The 20,503-nt window shown below is 46.1% G+C and overlaps 1 protein-coding gene across 1 annotated transcript; it reads right to left on the bottom strand.

The window, feature by feature from the left end:
* Positions 1-2,038: 2,038 nt before the first annotated feature.
* Positions 2,039-17,634, bottom strand: LOC148144836 (uncharacterized). Its single transcript, XM_087975099.1, has 3 exons — positions 17,538-17,634; positions 11,711-11,892; positions 2,039-5,510 (listed from the first exon to the last, which is right to left on the bottom strand). Exon 3 carries the CDS (start codon positions 5,119-5,121, stop codon positions 4,114-4,116), a length of 1,008 nt encoding a protein of 335 aa, XP_087831225.1. The 5' UTR covers positions 5,122-5,510; positions 11,711-11,892; positions 17,538-17,634; the 3' UTR covers positions 2,039-4,113.
* Between the last annotated feature and the right edge of the window lie 2,869 nt (positions 17,635-20,503).

The raw sequence follows: 20,503 nt of genomic DNA, 5'->3' as shown, positions 1-20,503 counted from the left end.
CAAAACCATCAGATTGAAATTTAATAGGTTTTTGTAGCCAAAGGGCCTGGTTTAAATTGATTGGCTCAATTGAAAAACTGTTTTCTTGGCCTGCTAACAATACGACCTTTTGATACAAATGTTTCAGCTCTCTGTTGTGACAGTGATTCTCCTTTAAGAAGATTATGTTGTTCTTGGTATTTTTTTGAAGAGGGGTTGTAAAAGGCAGAGGTTCCAAATCATCTGGGGTTAGGGATTTTGCTAATGGCCAACAGATACTGGCTAAGGCATCAATCAGGGAAAAGGGTTTGAGATTTTTTCTAAAATGCTTGTACAATGAAAGGACAGTTCTGCATTTTGTTTACCCTGGTTTGGTTTGAGTTTTAGCAAGCAGTCTGTCCAAAGCTACAGGGGGAAGAAAGGTACCCTGATTCAACAGATATTTCTGGCTAACTCTCTCTCCAACATCTCTCCTGTAAGAATCTGTGCATGAACTGACCTTTTTTTGCCAGAGGGGTGTGTTTATGGGAATGTTGCAGGAAATCGGAACTGCAGCTTTTTGAAGTTGCGGGGAGATTGTGTTGGTTGGGTTTTCAAACGGCTGTTATTCTACATTGTTTTCTTTGTTTGTGTTTCATTCCATGGTGTGTAAATAAATTCTGTTTTCCTGGAAACCAGCTGCATCACTCCTGGGATACCTCTGCCTAAAACAACCAGTAAAGTTAGGGTCTGGCCTTGTCCATAACACTATACCTACAAATTGTGTTTCCAGCAAGGATGTTGTGAAACTTGAAAGGATTCTGAGCTTGGAGGGTTTGAGTTATAGGGAGAGGCTGAATAAGTTGCAGATATTTTCCCTGGAACATCTGAGGCTGAAGAGTGTAGAGATTTATAAAAACATTAAAGGCATGGATAGGGTAAGTAGTCAAAATCTTTTTTCCAGGGTGGGGAAATCCTAAACTAGAGGTTTAGGATGAGGGGGAAAGATGTAAAAGGGACCTGAGGGGAAACCTTTTCAAGGAGAGGGTGGTACGTGTAGGGAATGAGCTGCCAGAGAAAGTGATGGAGGCTGGTACAATTACAACATTCAAAAGGTATTTGGATTGGAACATGAATAGGAAGAGTTTAGAGGGATATGGGCAAGTGCTGGCTAATGGAACTGGATTAATTTAGGATATCCGGTCAGCATGGACGAGTTGGACTGAAGGGTCTATTTACCTACTGTGCATCTTTTTTGGCTCTAAGTCCCTTAAAAAAAAAACACCACATTGGGTTTCAGAGTTCGGTTGAGGCAATGTTACTGACAGGCCCCTCTGGTTCACACATAAACTATCTGTCCTGTTACAGAGTCAGAGAGATGTACAGCACTGAAACAGACCCTTCGGTCCAACTGGTCTATGCCAACCAGATATCCAAAATTAATCTAGTCCCATTTGTCAGCATTTAGCTCATGTACCCATCCAGATGCCTTTTAAATGTTGTAATTGTACCAGCTTCCACCACTCCCTCTGGCAGCTCATTCTGTACATACACCCCCCTCTGTGTGAAAACTTGCCCCTTTGAGGTCCCTTCTAAACTTTTCCCCTCTCACCCCAAACCTCTGCCCTCTAGTTCTGGACTCCCCCACCCTGGGGGAAAGACCTAGTGGTTTGGCCAGCTGTATCACTCCTGGGATGTCTCTGCTAAAAGCTCCTCATGCATTTTTATAAATCTCTATAAGGCCACCCCTCAGCCTCCGATGCTGCAGGGAAAATAGCCCCAACCTATTCAGTCTTTTACTGTAGGTCAAGCCCTCCAACCCTGCAAACATAGTTGTCAATCTTTTCAGAACCCTTTCAAGTTTCACAACTTGCTGCAAACATGTCGGCTTTGTTCATCTGACGTGGGAGAATTTTCTGTATGATGTCTTCTATCTGAAAGAGCCCTCCCCTATGCTGCGACAGAGGCACAATGACTTTCAAAATCCTGACAAACTGTTATCAGTCCAAGATTCATTTGTAGAAGCTTCTCAATTACATCTGTAAATGCACCAAATGTATTTAAAAATGAGTCATGAATAAAGGCTGCATTAATTTTTATTGTGAAGTTCTACTCATACATCTCAAATCAGAGCATACAAACCTGGTCAGAAGCAGCCTACGGAGTCTAAGATGCCACTGGCTATTTCCCAAACAGGACTGACTTTGCAAGAAACCATAGACATTTGAAATGAATGGGGTGCCATTCATTTTAAGATCAGGTGAACCTAAGAGGCACTGCATTACCTTAGAAATGAGAGATCCTTGACACACACAGCTGAAATCATTGCTGCGCTATTATTAGCAAATTGGAATTAAGGCTGGTGTTTTTTTGCTGGAGCAGAGGAGGTTGAGAGGCGAAGTTTATAAAATCATGAGAGGTATAGATAAAGGTAGTTGTCTCTTCCCTAGGGTGGGGAAGTTCAAGACCAGGGGGCACATATTTACAGTGAGGGGAGGAAGATTGACAAAAAGACAGGTGGGGACAAATGGTTTTGCAGAGTGTGGTTCACATGTGGAATGAACGTCCAGAGGAAGTTGTGGGCACGGGTACAATTACAACATATAAAAGACATTTGGATAAGTACGTGATTAGGGGGAAAGGTTTGGAGGGAAAGGGAGAGGTTGAATAGGTTGGGGCTGTTTTCCCTGGAGCATCGGAGGCTGAGGTGCTGCCTTTTATGGGTTTATATAACCATGAGGGGCATGGATAGGGTAAATAGTCAAGGTCTTTTCCCTGGGTTGAGGTCGTCCAGAACTAGAGGGAATAGGTTTAAAAGTGAGAGGAGAAAAATTTTAATGGGACCTGAGGGACAACTTTTTCATGCAGAGGGTGGTGCGTGGATGGAGTGAGCTGCCACAGGAAACAGTGGATGCTGGCACAATGTCAACATGAAAAAGGCACCTGGATGGGTGTATGAACAGGAACGGTTAGAGGAATACAGGGCAAGTGCTGGAAACAGACCCTTTGGTCCAACTTCTCCATGCTGACCAGGTATCCTAAATTAATCAGACCAAAGGGTCTGTTTCCAGCACTTGGCCCACATCCCTCCAAACCGTTCCTATTCATGTCCCCATCCAGATGCCATTTAAATAATGTCATTGTAACAGCCTTCACTTCTTCTGGCAGCTCATTCCATACATGTACAACCCTTTGTGTGAAAAAGTTACCCCATAGATCCCATTTAAATCTTTTCCCTTTTGCCATAAACCTATTCCCTCTGTTTATGGAATGTCTAACCTCCAGGGAAATGACCTTGTCTATTTGCCCTATCCATACCCCTCATGATTTTATAAACTCATATAAGGTCACTCCTCAACCTCCCATAATCCAGAGAAAACAGCCCCAGTCTACTGTAGCCCAAACCTTCCAACCCTCAGCAACATCCTGGTAAATCATTTCTGGTGGAGAAGTCAATGATTTGGGTTAATACCTGAAACACTGACATCACTGCTGGTGCTGCCTGGCTTGCTGTGTTCTCCCACTCTCCTGCTTGCCTACTTTGGATTCCAGCATCTGCAGTTTTTTTTGTCTCTAACCAATGGCAGAGCAGACTCGATGGACTGAATGGCCTAACTTCTACTCCAATGGTCTCACAGGCTTAGGTTTGTGCGGATTGTTTCAGTGGGAATGTGCAATCCCAGGCTCAACGAGCAGCAGCGCCCAATGGATCAAAGTTCATAGAATCACAGAATCCATACAGTGTGGACACTGGCCCTTCAGCCCAACAGGTTCATACTGACCCTCCAAAGAGTAACCCACCCAGACCCATTTCCCAACCCTATTACTCTACATTTACCCTGACTAATGGACCACACCTACACATCCCTGAACACTGGGACAATTTAGCTTGGCCAATCCACCCCAACTTTCACATCTTTGGTTTGTGGGAGGAAACCGGAGCACCCAGAGAAAACCCACGCAGGCACAGGGGGAGAATGTGCAAACTCCACACAGACAGTCACCCCAATGGTGGAATCGAAGCCAGGTCGCTGGCACTGAGGCAGTGCTGCTAACCGCTGAGCCACTGTGGGTGTGGGGTGCAGTCCAGCAGAAAACAAAAAAAAAAGCCCATCGACTCTTCCACCACACCCACTGCCAGAAAGGGCAGGAAGTTCAGTCCTGGGGGTGATCCACAGCAACCTCACCGGCAGAATCAGATTGTTGGGAGCGCTGGTGTCCCCGCTGGTGCCTTTGCAAGTTGCAGAACTGAGTGAAGGCCTTCCCGCACTCAAGGCAGCTGAAGGGCCTCTCCCCAGTGTGGACCCGCTGGTGCTTCAGCAAAGTGGAGGCCTGGGTGAAGGCCTTCCCGCACTCAGGGCAGCTGAAGGGCCTCTCCCCAGTGTGGACTCGCTGGTGCTTCAGTAGGTCAGAGGAATTGCTGAAGGCCTTTCCGCACTCAGGACAAGCGAATGGCCTCTCCCCAGTGTGGACCCGCCGGTGGATCAGCACGTGGGAGAAATTGCTGAAGGCCTTCCCACACTCGGGGCAACTGAAGGGCCTGTCCCTAGTATGGACCCACCGGTGGGTAAGCAGGTTGGAGGCATGTGTGAAGGCCTTCCCACACTCACGGCAGCTGAAGGGCCTCTCCCCTGTGTGGACCCGCTGGTGGGTCAGCAGGGCAGAGGAATCGCTGAACCCCTTCCCGCACTCTGGGCAGGAGAATGGCCTCTCTCCGGTGTGGACACTCTGGTGCCTCAGCAGGGTGGAGGCCTGGGTGAAGGTCTTTCTGCACTCAGGGCAGCTGAAGGGCCTCTCCCCCGTGTGGACCCTCTGGTGGGTCAGCAGGGCAGAAGAACTGCTGAACCCCTTCCCACACTCTGGGCAGGAGAATGGCCTCTCCCCGGTGTGAACCCGCTGGTGCTTCAGTAGGTCAGAGGAATTGCTGAAGGCCTTCCCACACTCGGGGCAGCTGAAGGGCCTCTCCCCCGTGTGGACCCGTCGGTGCCTCAGCAGGGTGGAGGAACTGCTGAATCCCTTCCTGCACTCAGGGCAGGAGAATGGCCTGACCCCAGTGTGACTGTGCCGATGAGCCTCCAGGGCAGACGGAACACAGAAGCCTATCCCGCAGTCACCACACTTCCACGGTTTCTCCATAGGGCAGGATTCCTCGGGTTTCTCCATGGCCAAAGCTTCAGCTGCACACAAATGTGTGTACAGCCTCTACCTGCTGTGAGTTCCTTTCCAGGCCGTATAACTGTTTTAGGTTCCACACTCAGTGCAACAGTAGGGACTCTCGTCCAGACCCAATGATGCTGAAAACGTACTGAACCACAAAGCTTTGCTCTTTTCCACAGAATCTTAGTCAAAAATAGTCACAGTCGCAATGGATTAAGCGACTGTCAGACATTGACGTGAAAGTGAGGACTGCAGATGCTGGAGAGTCAGTGTCAAAGTGCGGTGCTGGAATGGCACAGCAGGTCAGGCAGCATCTGAGCAGCAGGAGAGTCGACGTTTCGGACATAAGCCCTTCGTCTGTTGATTTTTAAACTTCAGTCTTCAGATCAAATACTCTGTAAAAATAAATTACAAAAGTGATCACTGTCAGTCCAGGGTAAGAATTCAGAACAAGCTTCTATTTTGTGCAGAACATTTTTTTCCTTTATTATTCCACAAAATTGAAAGCACCATCCCACTCATACACTCCCTCTCTATTCTCACTCCGCTCTAACTAATTCTCCTGAAGGTGCTGCTTCAGGATCTTACAGGGGCAGAAAAGCAAAAACATCAAGACTTACATCCCTTTTGAATTTTGGATAACTCCACCTGAAAGTTTATATTTTCCACGACATTGGGATACTGCTCAGAGTGAGCAGATCTGATTTTGGGAAGCCAAAAAAACTGTATAAATTCACGATGAACCTGCAATACAGCTTCATTACAAACAACAAGACACAAAATGGTTAACGTCCTGGGGGGGCATCAAGGCACTGACACCAACACCAGTGAGAAAGTGAACATACAGATGTGACAAACATCAGTCTTTCATCTTTTAGAATGGGTTGCAGGTAAAATGAATATATAAATCCCAGATCTTCTTACAGGTCACCTTCTCAAGATAACAAGGTTTTGTAACAAAAGGTGACATCTCAGCTCAGACAATGCATTAAAGGTGCGAGGTTAAGTGTCTGTCTGCATCCCAATATTGAATCAGGCTGGTTTTCTTTGACAAAGTGGAATTTACAAAATATTATATATATTCACCGCCTATATTGACTGCCTGCAGATTTGCAGTTTTTGAGCAAAATCGAATTTTTGGATCAGAAATTAGCTAGCTGAAAGAAGACAGAGGGTGGTGGTTGATGGGAAATATTCATCCTGGAGTTCAGTTACTTGTGGGGTACCGCAAGGGTCTGTTTTGGGTCCACTGCTGTTTGTCATTTGTGAAAATGATCTGGATGAGGGCATAGAAGGATGGGTTAGTAAATTTGCGGATGACACTCCGGTCGGTAGAGTTGTGGATAGTGACAAAGGATGTTGTAGGTTACAAAGATACATAGATAAGCTGCAGAGATGGGCTGAGAGGTGGAAAATGGAGCTTAATGTGGAACAGTGTGAGGTGATTCACTTGGGAAGGATTAACAAGTATGCAGAGTACTGGGCTAATGGTAAGATTCTTGGTAGTGTAGATGAGCAGAGAGATCTTGGTGTCCAGATACATAGATCCTTGAAGGTTGCCACCCAGGTTGACAGGGTTGTTAAGAAGGCATATGGTGTGTTAGCTTTTATTGGTTGAGGGATTGAGTTTCGGAACCATGAGATCATGCTGCAGATGTACAAAACTGGTGCGGCCACATTTGGAGTATTGTGTACAGTTCCGGTCACTGCATTATAGGAAGGTCGTGGAAGCTTTGGGAAAGGTTCAGAGGAGATTTACTAGGATGTTGCCTGGTATGGAGGGAAGGTCTTATGAGCAAACGGTGAAGAACTTGAGGCTGTTTTCGTTAGAAAGAAAAACATGGAAAGGTGACTTAGTAATCAGAGGGTTAGATAGTTTGGACAGTGAATGCCTTTTTCCTTGGATGGCGATGGCTAGCACGAGGGGATATAGCTTCAAACTGAGGGGTGATAGATATTGGACAGATGTCAGAGGTAGTTTCTTTAGTCAATAGTAGGGGTGCGGAACACACTGCCTGCAACAGTAGTAGATTCGCTAAATTTAAGGGCATTTAAATGGTCATTGGATAGGGATATGGACGAGAATGGAATAGTATAGGTTAGACGGTCTTCAGATTGGTTCCACAGGTCAGCACAACATCGAGGGTCGAAGGGCCTGTACTGCGCTGTAATGTTCTATGTATCTGCAAATATTCTGAAAATATAAGTTCACCCCATAGACTTTTATATACGTGTGCGCATGCATGAGAGAAAGCAAATGTCTATTTGTGCTGTTTATCTCTGTCTAGTTGATAACAAATGCTTTATTTCTGAGGATATAAATATTGTTACAAATCAGAGCTGTGTAATAATAGTTAGATGTAAGTGAGAGAGAGTTCCTCAAATTGGGCGCTATAAGAATCCTGGGAGACCCTTTATTTCTGGTCTACTTCCTAATGAACAAACATTAAGCATTGTCACCTTTTTTTTTGTTTAATTTCCCTGCTACGACGAGTCTCTCTGTCTGGATGGTTGACAGGCTGGGAAATTGTGGGTTAGGCCTTGATTGGCTGAATATTTTATTGATCTGGAATGTATCAAAGATGGGGGTGGGGTCAAAACTTCAGCAGAAATCCAGCAGAGCTGACAAAAGTTGACATAGAACTCTGTAGGAACAGGGAGATCAACAGAGGACAGAGAAATCAGGACCTGAAATCCAATCTGACACCAGACTACCATGTTATCAGTGCTTTGATTAGTAGTGCCAACCCTCTACCTTAACCGAGCTTCTCATTCAACTTGAATTCCATGTACCCCCTTGATATTCAGGATCCAATCCTTGTCATCCTGAAGCCATGTCTCTGTAAGGTGTCTCTGATCATAAATATTCTTTTCTGTGTGCAGTCAATTCATTCACTTTATTATAATGCAGCACACATTCAGATACTGAGCTTTTAGTTTTTTTTGTGATCTTTAGAATCCAGCTTTGCTTGCTGGTACATTTCTCCTCCTTGTCCCTTTCTATCGTTCTTGAAAGTTCATTTTCCATATCACTACATTGCTCACCTGCCATAATTTGGATTGGCCAGGCTAAATTGTGTCCAAGGATGTACAGGTTAGGTGGGTTACCCATGGGAAATGCAGGGTTATAGTTTCAGAGTAATAAATGCAGGAGTAGGCTATTTGGCCCATCGAGCCTGCTCCTCCATTCATTAAGATCATGGCTGATCTATCCATCGTCTCAGCTCCTCCTCCCTGCGTTATCCTGACTACCTTTAATTTCCCTACCCTGCAAAAACCAATCCAACTGTGTCTTGAATATACTTAATAAAGCTGTCTCTACCTCTTCCTCAGGCAGAGAATTCCATAGATTCACTACTCTCCAGGAAAAGCAGTTCCTCCTCATCTCAGTCCTAAATCTACTCCCCCTAATCTTGAGACCAAATCCCTAGTTCTAGTCTAACTCACCAGCAGAAACGACTGGACAGGATAAGTGGGGTGGGGTGGGGGTGAGTCTGGGTCTGGGTGGTATGCTCTTCGGAGGGGTCAGTGTGGACTTGATGGGCTGAATGGGGCCTGATTCTGCACTGTAGGGATTCTATGATTTACCGCAGTTGTGTGTGCCCCATATCACAGCACCCAGAACTTCCCACCTTCAGCAAATTGAAAGACAAGTCCCACCCTGCCCTCTCGTATGTGTGTTATCTAAATGCTTAATCGTTTCTAGTGAATACAGCCCACACCTCCCGCTGCTGGCAGTAACCTTTACAATGCTGATGAAACAATGCAATACCTGCAGTACTGAAAATTGTAAGGCTTCTAACGATACCAGTTACTGATTCACTGCTCCTTCTGATGAACAGCGTTGGAAATACAATGTTGGAGGCTGAATGAAATAAGCAGTTTAAAACAAAACCAACCTAACCCTTCACTAGGCTCCCTGCTCAGCACATTGTACTTACTGCTAGTAAACCTAGCACTTCATCCCCACAGTGCAATTAATTCCCGCTTTCCAACCAAATCCCAGATGTGCTCCCTCACTCAGTTGCTGTCTCACAAATGAAAGCTTTCATTGTAACTTCTTCTGCTCCCAGGAAGGGCAAAGTATCTTTGAAAGCTGCTCCTGAAATTCTAGTCTTCACAACTACACTTCTACTTTCACAGAAGACGATTAGAATCATACAGTAAGGAAACAGACCCTTCGGCCCAACTCGTTTGTGCTGACCAGATATCCTTAATTAATCTAGTTCCATTTGCTAGCACTTAGCCCATACCCCTGTAAACACTTCCTCTTCATGTATCCATCCAGATACCTTTTAAAATGTTATGTACCAGCCTCAACCACTTCCTCTGGCAGTTCATTCCTTACAGACATCACCCTCTGCGTGAGAACGTTGCCTCTCAGGTTCCTATTTCCCCTCTCACCTCAAACCTATGCCCCATACTTTTGGATTCCCATATCCTGGGGAAAAGATCTTGGTGATGCTCCCTATCCATGACCCTTCTGAACTTCTATAGGGTCACCCGTCAGCCTCCAACACTCCACAGAAAACAGCCCCAGTCTATTCAGCCTCTCCATGGAGCTCAAACCTTCCAACTCTGGCAACAGCCTTGTAAATCCTTTCCGAACTCTTTCAAGTTTCACAACATCTTTCCTACAGCAAGGAGATCAGAACTGAGTGTGGTATTCCAAAAGCGGCCTAACCAATGTCCTGTACAGCCATAACATTACCTCCCCACTCCTGTACTCAATGAACTGCCCAATAGAGGAAAGCATACCAAACACCACCTTCACTGTCTGATCTACTTGCGACTCCACTTTCAGGGAACTATGAACCTGCACTCCAAGGTCTCTTTATTCTGCCACACTCCCCAGGACCTTGGGTATATAAGTATGCCCTCATTTGTCTTATCAAAATGCAACACTTCATATTTGTCTAAATTAAACACCATCTGCTACTCCTTGGCTCATCACATCTGATCAATTCTAATTTATAATGAACTTCCTTTCCTCTCTCATTCCCTAAAAGCAGAAACTCTCCATCCCACACACTCCCTCCATTCTCACTTTGCTGAACCTAATCTCTGCTGTACCTCATCCTGAAGGGTCTGGTTCATGCTGGTTAACAGGCCCACACTCAGGGGGAATCTAACTGAAACATAATGAATATAGAATTGCCTGGACAGAGTGGTCATTGGGAAGATGTTTCCATTGATCAGAGAGTCTAGGACCCGAGGGTACAGTCTTCGAGGAAAGGGGAGACCTTTCAGAACGGAGATAAGGAGAAGCTTCTTCAGCCAGAGAGTGGTGAATCTATGGAATTCATTGCCACAGAAGGCTGTGGAGGCCAGATCATTGAGTATATTTAAGACAGGGATAGATAGGTTCTTGAATATCAAGGGGATCAAGGGTTATGGGGAGAAAGCAGGAAAATGGGGTTGAGAAATTTACCAGTCATGATTGGATGGCAGAGCAGACGCGATGGGCTAAATGGCCTAATTTCTGCTCCTATGTCTTATGGTCTTTGCATGTGAGAACTGGGAGCAGGAGTAGGCCATTTGGTCTTTCGAGCCTGCACCAGCATTGAACAGATCATAACTGGAAATGAATATCCCTACATCTGGGTGGACAGGCTGGGACATTTTTCACTGGAGCATAGGAGGTTGAGAGGTGACCTTATTGGGGATTATAAAATCATGAGGGGGAATAGATGGGGTGACCAGTGGGTATCCTTTCCCGAGGGAGGGGGTTTCAAGATGAGGGAGCAAATTTTGAAGGTGAGAGGAGAAAGATTTTAAAAAGACACAAGGAGCACTTATTTTTTAAGAACGTGGCTTGTGTGTGGAATGAGTGTCCCAAGGAAGTAGTGAATGCAGGTACAGTTACAATGTTTAAAAGACATTTGGAGAAGTACATGAATAGGAAAGGTTCAGAGGGATATAGGCCAATCACTGGCAGATGGACCAGTTTAATTTGAGAACATAGCATGGACTCGTTGGACTGAAGGGTCTGTTTCTGTGCTGTATGATCCTGTATCTGTACTGGTCTTAAAACCATTTTCTTGGAGATCCATGATAGCAGTGGTCTGAGTGGTCTGCTGTGCTGGGCTCTGCCATACCCCCTGGCAAGGTGGACCTTGACCCCCCCCCTCCCCCCCCACCAAAAATTGCTAATATAAACGTACTGAACATCTGGACTTGCTATAATTGTGATTTGACAGCTTTAAGACCAGAATGAAAGCAAATGAAGGAAAGGCGCTGAAAGTGGTGCAGCAGGTAGGGCACTCCCCTACTGCATCAGGGGTGCATGGAGCCATTGCTCAAACTCCCAGGGCAGACCCTTTGGGTTTAATGGGGCAGCAGTTACTCTCGGAGTTTGGCAAACTCTGAGAAAAGATTGAAGCAGCGGTGGAACCACTATCTGCCACGCTGGAAAAGCATGGTCAGGAAATTCAAATGTTGGACCAAAGAGAATAGGCAGAGGAGGAGAGGACCGTGGCACCGGAGACCGTGGCGGAGGTCTCGGGAGGAAGGATCCGAATGCTGGAAGACCAGGTACGGGTCCTTCAGGAGCAAGTGGGCGACCTGGAAAACAAAAGTAGAAGAAAAAGCTTACAGCTCTTGGGTCTTCCGGAACGCGAGGGCAGTGAAGACCTCGTTGGATTCCTGGAGAAGTGACTCCCGACATTCCTGGGGCGGGAGTTGGAGTCGGGCCTGTTGAATGTGGAGTGGACCAACGGGATCACAATGCGCAGGTCCAGGCCGGACCCACGCCACCGCACGGTCCTAGTGCAACTCCTGCATTACAAAGAAAAACAGTTAGTGACTGAAACAGCAAGAAGACTGGGAAGTGATCCAGAGGCTTTAATGCACAAAGGCTCAAGAATAATGTCTTTTCAGGACTTCTCAGGTCCCAGAATTAAGAAGAGAAGGGATTTGATGAGGTTGAGAAAATTAAGGGATCTGAACAGTCAATATTACTTCAGGTACCCTGGCCGTGTTGCATTTCTCTCATGGACGGGCGGTATATAATTTTGATTCAGCAGAAAAAGCAAAGGACTATGTGAATTCTCTGAATTAAAGGACTCCAGTCGGGGTGGAGGGAGGGGGCATTGTTACAGACAATGGTACAGTTTTTTTGCCCCTTCCTGTCTCCTCTCTCCACTTATTTTGTGGTTATCAGTTTTATACCAACTGCCTTGAAGTAAAACCAGAATGATTTAGTATATCGGTCAGTTGGATATTATCTGGGGCCTTTGTTTTTTACTGCTGTCCTTTTGGTTTTGGACTAGGGGTGGTTCAGATGTATGGAGAAAGGGTGTGTGGGGAGGGGGGGGGGGGGGGGGGGGGTGGGTGGGAAATGGACATCCATTGTTAACTCTCAGAATGTAAATAACATGTTTTTCATCTGTGTATTCCCTGGGGCTCGGGCACGGCCTCAGCTGGAAGGAGCCGGGATGGTAGCAAGGATTGGGAGGAGGGCACCCTATTGGCAGGGATGAGGGAGATCTCGAATGGTATTGGGGGTTATTTGGGTGTTTGCTTAAGTTATATGTAGTGGTTAGTTAGTGTTTTAGTTGTAGTAGCTTTTACACTTTATACATTTATTGTCTTTGTCACTCGCCGCACTTCAGATAAGCTTCCTCCTCTCGGGAAACCACGGGCTGTTCTGGATGACCATGGCTAGTGATTCGTTCAGGTGGTGCACCTGGAATGTAGAAGGGAGCCATTCCCCCATTAAAAAGAAAGAAGGTTCTGTCAAACCTCAGGAAGGAAAGGATGGACATCGCCCTGCTGCAAGAAACACATTTAACCAATAAGGAACATCTGAAACTGCAGCAAGGGGGGTTATGATAGGGTATTCTTCGCCTCCTTTAGCTCCAAGAGTAGAAGAGTGGCTATATTGGTAAGAAGGAACCTTCCTTTCCAGGCAATTGAGCAAATTAAGGACAAACATGGACTGCCCATTGTTCTTAAAGCTCAATTACATGGAGAAGAGTATGGTGTCCTGAATGTGTACCCCCACCCCCCCACCACCCTCCACATGCACCCTCTTACATTTCTAATCGATGCAGTTGCTATATTAATGAGTCTTGGGGTGCACAGCACGATCATAGGAGGGGATTTTAATCACCTAATAGATCCTGAGGTAGACAGGGTGACAAAGGGCCTGGCATGTATGACTGCACAATCTAAGCAGTTGGTGGACATGATTAGTTTCCCTACAGTGTAGAAACAGGCCCTTCGGTCCAACAAGTCCACACTGACCCTCCGAAGAGTAAACCACCGTGATCCATTTCCCTCTGACTAATGCACCTAACACCATGGGCAATTTAATATGGCCAATTCACTTTACCTGCACATCTTTGGATTGTGGGAGGAAACCGGAGCACCCAGAGGAAACCCACGCAGACACGGGGCGAATGTGCAAACTCCACACAGACAGTTGCCCGAGGCCACAATTGAACCTTGGTCCCTGGTGCTGTGAGGCAGCAGAGCTAACCACTAAACCACCGTGCTGCCCCAGTGTGAGGAGTTGGGGTTAGTGGATGTGTGGAAGCACCTCCACCCAAATGGAAGAGACTTTACTTTCTGTTCCAACCCACACAAGTGCCACACGCGAATTGACATATTTTTTATGCCATTGGATTATTTGGACAGAACATTGGCTTGTAAAATTGGGCAGATAGCTGTCTTGGACCATGCGCTAGTGTATTTAGATGGTAAAATCATGGGTGGTGGAATGGATGGCACTGGCACATGGACCCATTCCTGTTAAGGGACAGCAAATTCGTTGAGTACATCACAAGAAAGTTCAGGGCCTTCTGGAATATCAACTCCAGTCAGGCCAGTAATCCGGCAATACTGTGGGAGGCCACTAAGGCATATTTATGAGGCCTAGTTATTTTGTATTCAACAACTCGAAGGAAGCAGAGGGAGGAGCAACAACAGATGCTGAGAAAGTATATTATATTAGGCCTTCACTGGTCAAGCTGCAGCTCTCCGGGCTGCTCTCGACTCATTGCACACACAGGTGGCAAAAAAGGGTCTCCTTCGCCAAACAAAGATTGTTTGAATTTGGAGAACCTGCCCCTCCCCAGTATAAAGGCGGAACAGGTTTCCCTGTTGAATGCATCTATGATGATACAGGAGGTGCAGGAAACAGTAAAGCATCTCCAGAGTGGCAACACACCGGGGTCAGATGGATTCCCAAGTGAATTCTATAAGGAATTCATAAATGCCACCTCTGGGGATGTATAGCTATTCAGATACACAGGTTTGTCTTCCGCCCTCTCTTAGGGAGGCTAATATCGCCTTCATTTTAAAGAAGGGGAAAGAGCCTGAAGAATGTGCTTCATACAGACCCATCTCACTGTTGAATGTAGATTTTAAAATTCGACCCAAGATGCTGGCCCTGAGGTTGGAAAAGGTGTTGCCCTATATTATGAAAGAAGATCAGATGGGTTTTAAGGACCGTAGCTCCTCCAATAATATCAGGAGCATACTGACCATAGTGCAGGTATGCCAGCAAAGATTGATCCCGGGTTCAGTGGTTTCCCGAGACGCAGAAAAGGTGTTTGACCGGATAGGATGGCTGTACCTGTTTGGGGTCCACAAGCGTTTTGGTCTGGGGGGGGGGGGGGGGGGGGGGGGGGTTCCTTTGCTAGACGGGTAGTGGTGTTGTACAATGATCCTAAAGCAGCAGTCATCACAAACGGCACAAAGTCAGATAACTTTCATATTGGGAGGGGTAGTCGACAGGGGTGTCCTCTTTCACCACTGCTATTTACCTTGGCAATTGAGCCATTAACTGAGGCTATCAGGTGGGATCCTGAAATAGTGGCGCCAGAGGTGGGAATGGGCAAGCATAAGATCACCCTATATGCTGATGATGTCCTTTTGTTCTTGGTCAATCTGGAGGAGTCAGTTCCTCGATTGATTCAAACAATTAATGTGTTTGGCAGTTTTCGGGCTACAGGATCAACTTTAGAAAATTGGAAGCCAAGCCGGTGGGGGGATTAGTGGAGGTGCCTGATCTGAAGGATAGAATGCAGTCCCTGTTTAGATGGTCATCAAAAGGATTTTTTGTATTTGGGAATGTTTATTACTCCTGCTTTCCACCAGCTGTATAAAGCTAACATGTACAGTTACTGGAGAGGATAAAGCAGGATTTGCAGATTGGGAGGGATTACCGTTATCATGGTTCGGCCAAATTACCCTGATTTAAAATGAATGTTCTTCCTCGCCTGTTGTACCCCATGAGAATGCTTCCGTTGTTGCTACCCAGATGAGTATTACTGAGGCTTGATGGTTGGCGAGGTTATTTTATTTGATGTCGCAGGTGCCCCCTAATTAAATTTACCAAATTGCAGCTCTCGCAGGATGAGGGAGGGTGGACCTTCCGGACTTGAAGAGATATCAAATAAGCGCTTTGTTAGCATATGTGGGTGACTGAGCACAGAGGGATTTGATTTGACGTTGAAGCCTCAGTCGAGATGTCCCCTCAGTTCATCTATTATTCATGGATAAGATGAAATCCATAACTGAGCAGTGTAAGAATTCAATCATTTTAAATACAGTGAAAGCCTGGAGGATAATGAGACAAGACAAGGGCAATTGGCTTAAGACCTCGCCGTTTACCCCATTGGTGGGAGTCCAAGGATTTAAACCTGGGGCAATGGACTCCGGCTTTAAGTCATGGGAGAATAAGGGAATCTCCTGTCTGGGAGATTCATGCAAGGGGGAGGTCTTGATGACATTTAGCCAACTAAGTCAGAAATATGGATTGTCTAATAGGAACCTTATCCGTACTTTCAGATAAGGGATTATATACAGAGGAAGACCACACTCCTGGCTCAGCTTTACAGGTCAGACGTGGAGAAAAGACTGCTCCGGTGTACAGGCGCTCTTTCAGTTAGTACTTTGTATCATTTACAGAAGAGACGTGCCTTAAGGGACATGGAGGGACTCTGTAGGACGTTGAATCAGGAGCTCGGAGAGGATATTTCATTGGAAGTATGGGAAGATATATGGGAAAATGTAAGGAAAATTTCAATATGTAACAAAGCACAGGCCATTCAATTGAAGAATTTACACAGCGCTTATTTGACGTTAGAGAGGCTAGCTAAGTTCAAGAGAGTGGCATCACCAGGGTGTCCCAAATGTAAAATTAATATAGGCACTCTCACACACTGCTATTGGTCATGTTGTAAGATCCAGCGATATTGGAGTGCTATCGTAAGGGAGCTGAAGGACATCCTGGGGATTGAAGTTAAAGTGGATCCTACTTCTGGAGTTGCCAAATTTGTCTTTCTGGGGGAACAGGGGAACAGACTGTGTAACATTCTTACCCACTGTGCAAGGAAGAACATTTATGGACGTTGGAAAATTCCCCCAGGGCTTATGGGGTGGCATAGGCTGGTGATGGAACATCTCCCCCAAGATTACCTCACAAATATGGTGCAGTTTTACAAGACATGGCAGCATTTCTAAATTATATTGATGCAGACTTATCGGCAATATTAATTAGGGCCGTGGTATAGCCATGGGAATCAGTCTGGGCACCCGTGGGACCCTGGGAGGGGGAGGCTGGGGAAAAAGAATACGGGTACAATAACTAGTGCTCCCAGGGATGGGAACCTCAGTGGAGGTGTAGTGAGGGAAATAGAATAAAGTAATGTGATATAATTTGAGTTAATTTGAATTCAGTTTAATTTAATTTTTATTTAATTTGATTGCAGTTTAGTTTAAGCTAAGTTTGTTCTGGTAGAATAGTAGGTAGTTCATCATTAATAGTATTGTGATATGACATTGTTGCACTGCATATATCTTTCTATTTTGGTATTGTTCTTTTTTGTCTATAGATGTTTTGTGAAGGATCTGAAAAAGTTTATAAAAATATTTTTGAAAAAAAACACATTTTCTTGCCTTCCCCGATAACTAATTTTGAGATTCAAAAGTCAGATGAACTCCGCTTTGAATATATTCAATGTCTCCCTAACTGCAGGAAGACATCCCCACTTCTGAACTCCATTCCTCTTGCTAACATATCACTTGCATTGCTTGCTGCACCTATCTGACAACTGGCATTGACTGGAGTAGAAAGCCTGAGTAGAAGGTAGCCGAGGCACCTTTGTACATCTACTCATCATTCCTGATGAAGGGCTTTTGCCCAAAACGTTGACTGACCTGCTGTGTTTTTCCAGCACTAAATTTTTGACTCTGATTCCAGCATCTGCAGTCTTCACTTGCTCCACAACCCAATATATCACCATTGAAACAACGTATCTCCTTTCTGTTATTTTTTACAGGAAAGGCTATAACTTCATAATGTGTTGCTGCATTTGCCAAATAAGACACATACCTAAATCAACTTTGCTGCAAGACAAGAACTGAACGCCAGAATGAAAAAGTAAAATGGAAAAGAGCGTGTTGTTACTCACAGATGTTGGACAGACGGAAGAAGTTGAAGTTCAATCTTCATTCAGAGAGAGAGAGGAGCAACACCAGCTTCACAAGCTCATGGTCCAACTTCCGCATTCAGATATGGTGGGGGGAGGGGGGGGGGGAGTAATCAAAAGCCGGAGGACCACATTCTTTCCGGTCTTCCAGTGCTTCCTATTGGTCCAGCAGAAGAATGTCGTGCGCTGTTTCCGCCGGCAGCGAAGAGCATGCGCAGTATTTTGCTGACACCGGCGTACATGCGCAGTGCTTGCTGACACCGAGAAGCATGCGCAGAATGCTCAATGGAGATGCTGGTGCAACTGACAGATTTACAGTGTCCAAATGCCAATAAGAAAAAACAATTTTTTTGTTTCCCTGGGACTCAACAGTTTATTCCTTTTTCATTTTGTCTGGCTGCTCCACTTTTGTATGTCTTTTCCCCAGGATAGAGGAAGTCCAAAACTACGGGGGCATAGGCTTAGGCTGGGAGGGAAAAGGTTTAAAAGGGACCGAACTGGTAACATTTTCACGCGGAGCCACAGTGGTCTAATCTGGAACAATTACGACATTTAAAAGGCATCTGGATGGGTATATGAATAGAAAGGGTTGAGAGAGAGAGATGGGCCAAATGGTGGCAAATGGATCACGAGATTAATTTAGAATATGTGGTTTGCGTGCTGTGCGTCTCTATGACTCTATTTGTACATAATCTGAACCAAGACTAGGAATAGGCCATTCCACCTTTACAGCCTGTCCTCAACTGTGGCCTAACTGTACAGACTTCATTGCAAGTTTCAGAAAGGTGTCTGCACCTTTTTAAACAATTGAACATGCTTTCAGACTTTACCAATGTTTCTTAATAAATCATTTTAGCCATTTTCAATGTTAAAGATCAGCGATTTCTCACCCACCTCCCCTCCAACCACCCCTCCCCCATCTTCCAGGTAGAGTCATGACCATCCATTCACTCTCTATCCTTAGAATGGCTTGATACAGTGATCAACGAGGGCTCGAGGCACGAGAAAGGATGGGAGTGGGGGTGCAGGTAGAGAACTTGGACCGGAGGCAGAGGCTGGGAGGAAGAAAGAGAGAGAAAATGGACATGGGGACAGAGCATTGGGGGTAAAGAAAGCCTGGCGGTACATAGGGTGGGGGGCAGAGGGTTTGTCAGAGAGACAGAATGGGGGGGTGGATACAGAGTGTGAAACGAGAGAAATTGGGTGTTGCAGAGTGTCGGGAGAGAGAATGAACTGGGTCACGGTGGGGGAGAAAGAGAGCAACAATGAATGACAGGAGAGGGTTGGGGAGAGAGGGAATGGATAGAGAGCAGAGGGTGGGGAAAGAGAGAGAGAATGGAGAGGGGAGAGAGTGTGTGTGGAGAGGGACTGGATGGCGGAAGGCAGAGGGTGTGGAGGGAGAGAAGAGGATTGGATGGGAAAAGCAGGTGGATGAGAGACTGGACAGGGGGCAGAGGGTGTGGAGATAGAATGGACGGAGATGCAGAGCGTGTGTATGTGTGTGTGTGAGAAAGAGACGGGAAGCTAGGGATAGCGAGAGAGAATGGACAGGAGAAGCTGAGGGCATGATCGGGTCCTGATTGAATGGGGATGTGGTGAAAGGATGCCACCCACTTCCAGCATCCCCTTGTCTGCACACTGGGGATGGCAAGAAGTGGCTTGAAACTGAACCAAAAGTCAGCCCTTTCAGGAGACGGGAGCTGGGCAAAACAGGAGGATGGGTTGGAGTCCATTGAAAGGTGGAGGAATTGGGACACAGAGATTTCGAGTAGAAGATAGCGAAGGCTGTTTCATATAAACCAGAATTCTCTCATCTGTTTTCTGTCCTGCACTGACAGCAGTGATGTGTTTTCTCAAGGTATTAGCAGAGGAGGATTTGCTCTTCAGGCATGCACAAGGAATTTACTCAGGGCCTGAATATCAGCAGCGTTTGAATCCAGGCGGGGAAATGTTTGTCGACAGGAAATGATTTCAAACATCAATGTGCATTGAGAAGCCCGTGATTACACACAGACTGTTTCAGGGTTCTGATTGTGGAGAGAACTTGAACTCTTTAGCGAAATGTGAACTAGTGTTTTTTCTGTAGACGAGCCCGTCAGTGGATCGTTGAAGCTGCTGAGACACAATGCCCACTGCATCATAGAAACTCTGTGGAAGCAAATTCAATTCCTCAAACTGACTGGAGTATCACCAGGATTGGGAATAAGCCAATTGATTGCTGAGAGCTGGAGAGGGGATTCCTCGGAGCGCCAGGGACCTGGGTTCGATCCCACCCTCAGGGTGACTGTGTGGAGTTTGCATTTCCCTATCTCCCCCACTCCCCCCCACCACCACCCCTCCCGTGTCTGCTTGGGTTTCTTCAAGGTGCTCCGGTTTCCTCCCATGGTTCAAAGATGTGAAGGTTAGAGTGGATTGGGCATTATAAATTCAGGGATTAACTGTGGGGGTTATTGGGTAGGTCTGGGTGGGATGCTCTTCAGAGGGTCAGTGTGAACATGTTGGGCCAAATGGCCTGTTTCCACAGTGTTGGGGTTCTATGATTCCCCCAAAGTGTCTGCAACCTGGCTTCCAGCTCCATCTCTCTGAGCCGAAGGTCCTCCAGCCTGTGTTTTCCTAGCTTCCAGCACCCAGAACCTCCCACCTTCTGCAAATCGAAAGACAAGTCCAACCCTGCCCTCTCCAATGTGTGTTGTGTAACTGCTTAATCATTTTTAGTGGGCCAGCAAAGGCTGATAGCCAAGTTCGGAAACCAGGAGGATGGCTTCAACCGCGACCTTGGGTCCATGTCACACGCTCTCTTTCTCTCTCTCTCTCTCCCTCTCTCTCTCTCTCTCTCTCTCTCACACACACACACACACACACTTGACCCAGCATGCACACGCATACACACACGCTCTCTCTCATGCATGCACTCACACATTTGGGGTGAATTTGCATTTGCACAATTA

This window comes from Chiloscyllium plagiosum, unplaced genomic scaffold (genome assembly GCF_037043375.1).
Source record: "Chiloscyllium plagiosum isolate Xiang-an unplaced genomic scaffold, Cpla_swu_hap1 HiC_scaffold_27, whole genome shotgun sequence".
Lineage (NCBI taxonomy): Eukaryota > Metazoa > Chordata > Chondrichthyes > Orectolobiformes > Hemiscylliidae > Chiloscyllium > Chiloscyllium plagiosum.
This window is presented reverse-complemented; position numbering and strand designations above follow the sequence as displayed.